This window comes from Poromitra crassiceps, assembly GCF_964638095.1.
Source record: "Poromitra crassiceps genome assembly, chromosome: 4".
Taxonomy (NCBI): domain Eukaryota; kingdom Metazoa; phylum Chordata; class Actinopteri; order Beryciformes; family Melamphaidae; genus Poromitra; species Poromitra crassiceps.
In genome coordinates this window covers 5,792,528-5,802,527 of record NC_139626.1, presented here as the reverse complement: position 1 = coordinate 5,802,527, position 10,000 = coordinate 5,792,528, and the positions used below count along the sequence as shown (strand labels likewise).

General features: G+C 43.5%; 1 protein-coding gene across 1 annotated transcript in view; it reads left to right on the top strand.

Moving 5' to 3' along the window:
• Positions 1-10,000, top strand: part of LOC310775989 (SRC kinase signaling inhibitor 1-like) — a gene marked incomplete at its 3' end in the record, with an annotated part of 87,017 nt that overhangs the window by 6,167 nt on the left and 70,850 nt on the right. The window contains exon 2 of the mRNA XM_083636120.1: positions 8,900-8,926. Within this exon, the coding sequence (XP_083492246.1) occupies positions 8,900-8,926 (27 nt within the window). The remainder of the gene's footprint in view (positions 1-8,899; positions 8,927-10,000) is intronic.

The following is a 10,000-nucleotide window of genomic DNA, read 5'->3' as shown; positions in this document are numbered from 1 at the left end:
GCGACCTCGAGGGCAAACCCAATGAGGCACGGTAGAAACGAACGCTGAGGACGAGGAGGAAGAGAAGGAGGAGGAGGACGATGACGAGAAGGCACGGTAGAAATGAGCGCTGCCAGTTCAGAGGGTGAGGCAGCGAGGGACGCTGGAAAGGAACGCACGGAACGCTCTCAATTTCTAGTTACAGTAAAAGTAGAACACAGACAGACAAAAGCAGGACACAGACATGGGCAGCAGGCTTCCATAGACCCAACTTAAAACTAGACAATTTCTTCCGTTTCTTTCTGTAGCTTTATTCCGTGTGAGGGGGTGGCACAAACCCCAAGCTTATAAAAACATCTCACACCAAAAATAGCAAAAGGATGGCTTTAATGGAGATATCAGTGAACATGTGGTTATGTAGCATCATGATGATAGATCCAGTATAGATGACCAGGACTCGTCAGTGATTAATATGTTGCTGCTTATCATGCACATTTAATGCCTATTTAACTTAGCCTGTAAATTTCATGTACATTCAATGTAAACTCCTATTTAACTCCGACTGTAAATTCATGTAAATCCACTGCCTATTTAACGTCTATTTAACTCAGTCTGTAAATCTCATGTAAATCCAACGTAAATTCATATTTATTATCCACAGAACACTTCACCACTCATCTACATATTGTATATTTTTACTTGAGTTGATTGCACTTGCAACTTTGTGATTGTCTTTAGTTATCTTCCTACTACGCTGCATACAGACACTAAGACAAATTCCTCGTATGTAACTTGCATACTGTGGCAATAAAAGTGATTCTGATTCTGAATCTAAAGGGATACGCCGACATGTTGGGAAATTAACCTATTTGTCATATTGCCGACAGTAAATGGAGAACGTAGGATGCCTTTATCGTCACTGTGCGTGCCCTACAAACAGCGGTAGAGCCCCTCGCTGCTACTTAGCTTTGCGCTACAATGGCGGTCTATCTGTATTCACCACGCGATGAAATAATAATCCAAAGTTATTGGAAATGGTTGAATTGAATCCACACACCCAGAACTAACAAAGATTAACGAGACTAACCAAGAGTAACTGAAGTTACTTCCTCGTTCGCCATGCGCTGTAGTGATGACTGCACACAGCGCATGCAAATGAGCGAGGATATCACTGGATGAGTTGGCTGAAAGGCAAGACAATTTTGTCACTAGAATGATTGCGATTCCCATGCAAAACATGACAAAGTGGGTGAATTGAATTGAACAAAGCAAGGACAAACTAGGCTACCAATTACTGTGCGAGATGCCAAAGAGTTCATATCAACACTGGGCATGCAGATTTGTAGATTTTTGCCTCGTCAAGTCAAGTTTATTTATACAGCCCTTTCTCACAAGATTTATTACAGAGAACCAAACCTAAATTTAACTGAGCAACAAAATAGCTTGTTGAAAAGATCTAACAGGTGGATCTAACCTACCTAGCTGAGCCTAACCTAGTCTCGCTGGCCAGCCTCCTTTCCCTTCCGTCTGAGGAGTCTGGCGCCGCAGGTCTCCATAACTGGGATAAACCCTCCCCTGCTCTACTCTGCTCTCCCATTGGAGGCATCGGTTTCAGTGGCAGCCGGATGTCCGCTCCCCGCTTAAGAAGCTCTGTCATTGGCTCCAACCATGTCAATCAGAGCGGCTTCCGCTCCCTCTTCCCTGTGTGTTGCTGTAAATAGTCCCCTGCCGCCTCAGTGAAAACAACAACGCTAACTATCTAGCAAGGTAACGGCAGAAACCTACACGCTAGCTCGTTGCTACACTCTGAAAACGGCAAGTTGGATTGTTTGAAACTATTTTCCAAGGGCACTGCCGCTAAGCGCCGCCCATCGCAATCCCACTATGGAGACCTGCGGCGCCAGACTCCTCGGACGGAAGGGAGAGGAGGCTGGCCAGCAAGACTAAAGGTCCTTACACATCAAGAGCGATGCGAATATACGGCACGAAATTGCGATGCGAGTTTTGACCCACCTGTCAATCACAGCCACAGATGTGTACACGTCGGAAGCGAATTTCTGAAAAATCGACCGTGGTTCGAAAAAATAAACACCGCAATAACGCTCAGCGAAACTTCGCCGTTGGTATGCACAGTTGCATTAACTGATATAGGTTCGGAAAATATTATTCACGTGCGAATTAATCGCACGAAACAAACGCTCCCGATGTGTAAGGACCTTAAGCCTAACCTAACACACTCCCCCGACCTTTGACCCTCAGTGAAGCCCAGGAAAAACTCCCAAGAAACCTTATAGGGGGGGGAAATATGAAGAAAACTTGGGTGGGCCAGTTCAAAGAGGAACCCCGCCGTCCCACCTCCCCCACCCCCACCACCAGCACCAGCACCAGGACAGCTGAGTGTACAGTAGGTGCGGGACGGTAAAACAGTCAAATGGACAACAATACCCTAGGCAGAGCCAATGAGATAAGAAATCAAATAAGACAAAGCAACATGATGAGTCAGGAAGATAGGACTGCAGCCAGCTAGCCCGGTGCTGGCGTCCCCAGGGAGAATTCAACAATTGTTTATTTGTTTATTTGTGTATTTGTTTGTTTGTGTATTTGTTTGTTTGTAGTGCAGTGGAGGTATTTGTGTATTTGTTTGTTTGTAGTGCAGTGGAGGTATTTGTGTATTTGTTTGTTTGTAGTGCAGTGGAGGTATTTGTGTATTTGTTTGTTTGTAGTGCAGTGGAGGTATTTGTGTATTTGTTTGTTTGTAGTGCAGTGGAGGTATTTGTGTATTTGTTTGTTTGTAGTGCAGTGGAGGTATTTGTGTATTTGTTTGTTTGTAGTGCAGTGGAGGTATTTGTGTATTTGTTTGTTTGTAGTGCAGTGGAGGTATTTGTGTATTTGTTTGTTTGTAGTGCAGTGGAGGCCGACCCAGGCTGGGTGACACCAGAGCAGATCATAGTGCTGACTTGGACAGCAGGCTTTTGCACGGAGGCCTGCAAGCCACACAAAAGTGCATCTGAATGTGGGTCAGAGAAGCCCACAGGCGTGTGGCTCATTCATCTCCAGTCGTCTAACCACCCATCCGGCATCCTACGCGTCTTAGTCAGAATAAAGAGAGAGGCGTTTTTAAAAGTTGCAATTTAGCACATTTGCCAGTAGGGATCAAAGAGCACCCAAAAACACCTCCAAATCATGGATGTATTTCACCTGCACCACAGCTTAATTATTATGAACACATTTTTTGTAGCAAATCACCTCCGAGCTTACCGCACATGATGTTTTACACCTACAGAAAATAGTCACACATGTGCTCTAACTTTAAAGTCACACAAAAGATGTACAAATGTGCAAGTCAATATGCGTCACAAACGTTGAATCTGCGCACGCTCACTTTTGCTGCAGAATTGATGAATCAGTATGAGGTACTGAAAGGTGATAAAACATCGCTCACTGGGAACGATCTGGAGTATATCCTAACAACAATTGGTGGTTTATTTAAAGTCGAGCTGAACCCAAAAATGACTTTTCTTTTCTTTTAGGTCAAATACCTGGGTATGCAGTGCACCTATTTAATAATGTATGCAAAACAAATCACAACAATCTAATTTCTTTAGTTTTTCACACTTTTTCACATCAAAAGTTCGTTTTTCAAGATTTCATTGATAACAGTAGAGTTTGCTGACGTCACCTAGTACTATCAAATTTCTACCCCATTTCAACCAATCATATCACGACATGGCAGCTGTCAATCAAATCTTCATTTCCGGATAATTTTCTCTTCCGAAAGAAAATGGCGCCTAGTGCCTGTCATCTGGCAGAATTCCTATCCCATAAACTAACTACTAACTTGGCCAATTGTATGAAAGATGAACAAAAAACAAAAACGGTAATGTCTAAGAATGCAAAGAAATGTAACTGCCTCGCAGCAGTAACGTTATGAACATGTAACTGAAGTTGGCCGCAGTGTAGCTTAATTCTGAATGTTGCCAAACTTCATTCATACTGACGTTTTATTTTGAAAATGGCCGCCAACTAGCGCTGAACCGGAAGAACAAATACGTTGCGTCGAACGCGGAAGAGAGAAAAAGTGGGCTTGGTGAATAAGGTGAATAGGGCTTCTGTATAAGGCACGCAGCGATGCTTACCCAGAAAGTGAGCCACCTCAGGAATATTATGATATATAACTGTATTTTGTGAGGTTGCCAGTCGGTTCTGATTGACTACACATTTGCCTTAGAACCATAAACTCCCTCGCCTGTTTTTATTGAGTGCTAAATAAAAATCAACCAATCAATCCCATTCAGAAATATTTTCTGTGAGTCTAAATTCCATTGTGCAAGTTCTCAGGTGTTTTTCCCCCCCAACAAGAAAACCTTCATACTACTGTAAATGTCCTATCAGATCATGCTGAGGAACTGACTCTAATGAAGGCCCTGTTTCAGTGAAACGGAAAACGTCCATGTCCATGTCCATCATCACAAACGAGATCTCACACAATGCTGCCTGGATTTTGACCAAACTTGAGGGAATCAGTACTGCATCTCACCACACGGTGTTGAGAGATGCACCGTTCCACTGTGTCATTACACTGATTAACCCATAGGGGATGCCTCATTGAATTTGGAGTAGGTCAAAACAAGGTGGCTGATTGGCTGTGATGGGGACTGCATCCTAATGAAAAAGAGTTGAATAAATGTCTGGTCGTATCTGTTATGCAGGTTTTGTGACTCAGGCTGGGTTTTGAGGATGACAACTGGGATTTGCATCAGTCATTGTAGAGCTGGCATCGTGTCCTAGTGCAGCTATGGGCACAGTTTGTTCGGCACCTTTTAAATTAGGCCACAGAATTTACGAAATGTCCATAAAACATGAGACTTTATTGACACGATTGAGCAGGCAGTAATGGTTACTAGCTTAGGGAGATGACGGCTGCTGATGACAGTGAAGCTTTGGCTATGGGCAGTGGTGGCCCAACGGTTAGAGAAGCGAGCTTGTGACCGGAAGGTCATCGGTTCAATCCCCGGGACCGGCAGGATAAATCTGGGTGGGGAAAGTGAAATGGCAGCGCTTGCCCCTCCCTCATTACCACCACTGAGGTGCCCTTGAGCAAGGCCCCTAACCCCCAACTGCTCCAGTGGAGCTGCTCAGTGGCCAGCAGATCAGACTGTGGTTGTACTGCTCAGCTTCCAGGTGTGAATGTGTGTGTGAATGTGAACAGGGCGCTCCTGAAAAAGAGAGCATTGCTCTCAGTGAGACTCCCCCTGTATAAATAAAGGTAAAAAAAAAAAGCTTTAGCTGCAGAGTCAGTACTATGTGCATCTATATTGCATAATGTCAACTGTCATGAATACATCCTGTATCATATCAACAATGTCTTCTTGTTTATGACACATTGCAAAATACCCTTTTTAGCCTCGCAAGGTCATTCATCTTGCAAGCTTAGCAGGAGCTTCCTCAGTCGGTCTATTTCATACTTGTCTTTTTCTCATGGGCTTCAGGATTTAAAAAGACCTGGGATCCAGGGACACAGAGACCCTGTGTTTGGATGCTGATGCTGATGCTAGCTGACGGATGCATGACATCAGTGACTTCAATGACTCTCTGAATCTTGAGTAGGTTGACCAAACATGAACCAGGAAGTGTACAGTAGCCAGTGAAGGCATTAGTTATTAGGGAAATACTTTGTCAATTGAATGTCATAGAGACACTGAATGAAATAGGCCACACCCATCACGGGGGAAAGCTCTCCATTCGCTGCCATACACCAGCGTCATATTCCTTGAATTAAACATAGCTAAAAGCTGTTGTGTGGTGGTGGGGCTGCGCAGACAACAAATGTAAAAAATGGCCAATTCAAGTTTTTTTCTACTCCCGAGCGAAACAAGGAAGCCGTTGAGAATTGGCGAGAAGAAAAATGTGGATCTAGCTGTCAAGGAAGCAAGTTGGAGTGTTCCTCTTCCGTATATGATCTTTGTGTGCAACACGTGACATACTGTAGGAGAACGCCAGGATTGGGGCGGGGGGGGGGAGTTTTAGTTTACCCCCATTTTGGGTGTGGTTTCTGAATGATGACGCGCTCCGCAGTGTCTCTAAGGCATGATAACCACATACGTACCACCCTCAGTAGGTGTACCTTAAAGGAGGACTTACCTCCAAAACACTTTTTTTCAGCTTTTAACCAATATATATGACTTTGGGGGTGATGTGTGAAGAATTCTGCTCAGAATTTCCACATTTGACACCAAACTGTTGCCATTTTACCATTTGTATCATTTTTCAGCAGCATATCTGGCATAAGCGCCCTCTTAGGGTCAAAGACTGCTTTTTTTTTTTCTCTCAAATGAATGGGATATTAGGAACACACTGACGTCACAGTGTTCCCAAAGACTATGGGATTTCAAGATAATTACTCCCCTACCCCCCCTGTACCCTTTCGGCTCCTCCGAACTCCAAGCCTATTCTTATTGAAGTTTGCTCTTAAAATACTGAACCAAACGTCGTCAAAGTTGGCACATGTCTTAATTATAGTTAGTTTCCCGCTGAATGTGTCACTATCTTACCTGGATAAGCTCGAATGATGATGTTTATATTATCAGTCCGAGTGGGAAGCACTGTCTCCAGCGCAGGCAGGCGGGAGCGGGCGGGAGAGAGTCGTACTGTAAACCTCATGCACTAGCGCCAAGCTCCGGCGGCGCGCGCAGCAGAAGCTGGGCTCTCTCGGTGTGTCTGTGTGTGTGTTTTGCTGTGCGGATTGGGTTTGACCGTTTGATCAAGCAAGTAGCTCCTGTGCTCTGAAAATACTGAACACCACGTTGTCATATTTGACATATGTCTTCATTGTAGACAGTTTATCGCTGAATGTGTCATTACATTATAAATATCTTACCTGGATAAGCTCTAATTATGTTGTTTATATTATCAGTCCGACTTGGAAGAGTCACTCTGCACTCTCATGCACCCGCGGGAGCGCGCACAGCAGACAGACTGTGAATGAATGGGCGGAGGAGGAGGAGAGATCCGACAGGCTACTCAGCTACTGTGCCCGTCTGTGAAAAGCGTCCTGTCCAGTCGCACCTTCGCAAAAAGATGCGGGATTCCCTCAATGCACAAAGAAAAATCGCACACCAGCTATTTCTGTTTGTGTTTGTTTGTTGCTCCGTGAGGTTACAGAGCGCCCCATGCATGGAGGAGCCAGGCTGTTTCGCCAGCCAGGGCGCAGCCTGCAACTGCGCTGAGAGGAAAACTGTAACGAGCCCATGTCACTTTGCTCTCGTAACGTAGTTTTGACACCTGCCATAGGGATACATGCAGAAAAATAATTAAATTTCTAGTTCGCCACTGAATTACCAAATTGATATAACTTTTAACCATTTTCAGATTTTCTGTTTCCATACAGACCAACAGCGTTGGCTAGTTGTTGATATTTATAGAGATATTGCCCCTATCAAATAAATTATTTTTGAGGCAGTAGGCAAACTGTAATGGCGTCGATTTCCGAAAAAGAATCTCGACTTGAACACAGCCAAAGAGTCCAGTATAGACAAGAGCATATGTCATTTCTTGGTTTTTTCCATAGGTATTTTCAAATCACTGTTCTAATACATATCTAGGGGGTAAGTCCTCCTTTAAAGAAGAAAGAAGAAGAACCTTGACCTGGACGTTGGCTGCCACCCAGATAGAGTGAAAATGTCAAGCGACTTAATCCTGTGCCTGTATATTGCTTTCATCCTGCTCCTGGGGACGAGCCAGCCAACTGTGTGTCTACCGAGCTGCCTGGGCCTGCATCATTAGTGTGTGTGAAGTCACTGTAAACATTTGATTAATTGCCGAGAAGCAATTACAAGCAATTAAAAGCCTATTATGATGGCAGTGAAGGACAACGGAAGTTAATCTGGGTATCATCACAATAATTAGCCCATGATTTTCCTCATTGAGCCTGATGTACAGCAAATTTCACCCATTTATTTGAATTTCTGTTCACGCTTTACAAGGAATTTCTGAGCAAGGTCATTTTGAGCAAAGTGGTATAGAGACATCTTGAGACATCCAAAATGTGTTTTCTCTTCACATAACATGGGGGCCCATTTACACCTGGCAGCAACATGCGTTTTCTGTGATCCGATTGCAATCGGATAGTGCTTGACCACATTAGCCTGATTTCATTTACACCTGGCGTTAGCATGCGTTTTTTGGGTGATCAGATTGCAATCTGATTGCAATCTGATCACCCCTGATTGCAATCTGATCACTCAAAACGGGTGTCCATGAGAGGACACATTGCATTTACCACTTGTGTTCAATGTGGTCACAATGCATCCCTGACCACCTCCGGAGGTGGTTTGGCCGATCAGATCGCAATCCGTCTTCAATGTGTCTCGGGGGGCGTTTACACCTGTGCTCTCAAGTGGTCAAGCCCTATCCGATTGCAATCTGATCACATGAAAACACATGTTAGAGCCAGGTGTAAATGGCCTCATCTTCACTTCAGTGGCTTCACAGAGGGACTGAGTGACAAAGCGTTTCCCTTCAGCCTGTTGTTGTCCATCTAAACGCATGGGGAAACGCAAAAGAGAATACATTAAAACCAATTTGTAGACATGGAAATAAGTAAACACAATAAGAATGATAGTATAATTAAAATAGAAGTAAAGAAATAAAAAGATAAAAAAAAATAAAAAAAATAAAAAAAAAATAAAAGACAATTTATAGACATGAAAATAAGTTAACACAATAAAAATGATAACGTAAATAAAATAGAGGTAAAAATAATAAAAGGATAAAAAATAAAATCTAAAATAGAACAAAAAGAAACTAAGAACTTTTTAGTTCTAGTTTAGTTGTCCACCTAAACGCATGGGAAAATGTCTCACAATCAATCTTTTCTCTCTCTCCTTTTCTCTCTGTCTCCCTTGCTCTTCTTGTCCCCTAGCAACAACCAAACTACTGGAGCTTCAAGGTCAGTGCCAACATTGGGTTTGTGTTTTCGTGTAAACCTGTGCCTCTATGTGTTTGTCTCTAAGGCCATGTTCAGACTAGGAGGCCAAATCTGATTTGTGAACTTTAGTGACCTATTAATGACTTTATCCAGATTGGTTTTATGAGTCTGGACGCTCCAAGTCTGATTTGTGCCACTTGTCCCAAACCACATACGGAGGTAGTTTCCAATCTGCTTTCGACTGATGTGACTTCAGTGCGGACGACGCGCAGATCCACCAAATCTGATTTGAACGTCACTCGCAACTCGTCATCAAATGCTTCTGCGCAGGAAAACCACGTCACCAACGTACGTATTTACTGACGCCCATGTCGTCGTTACCATAGCAACCCACAGATAGGCTGTTTAGGTCTGGACACACAGATCCGACTTGAGGATCCGATTTGTGGCAGTGCAGACACACTCTCCCAAATCAGATTTGAGAAACCAATCAAGATAATGATGATTAATGACTTTATCAGCAAATCAGATTAGCCTGTAATGTGAACATAGCCTAAGAGGATCACTCTCTCCATTCTGTATGTGCATGCGCTTGCTTGTCTTCTCTTCTCCTCGTTTTAGTGTTGGTCACATGTTGATGACACACACATCTCCGGCCTCACCCTTCACCAAGGTGGGATGTGGCTCTTGTGCTGTGACCTTTGATCTCTCATCATCTCTGTCCGCGTGAGCAAGCAGACAAGTGTCTTTGAACAGAACACAGCTATTGATTGGTTTGCAGGCAGGGAAATAACCTTGTTGAACTCCTCCCACTGAGAGTGTAAAGTTGCACCTCATCTGCAACCATTTGCGAGTTTCCCTGCTTGTGGCCCTCAGGAGAGTAACACCTGGGTAATTATTTGATTAGCTGCGGAAGAGCTTTTGAGCAGTCCCAAGGGTAATAAAATAGACAACTGTGAAAGTGGAAAGTTGCGGGGATTTTATGGAAAGGGCTAGAATTACAATTATTCACTTCCTCTTGATCAAGTCTTGTTTTATAAGGTGATTTTAACAGCATTTCAACTTTATTACATAGTATTGTATACAATATATACT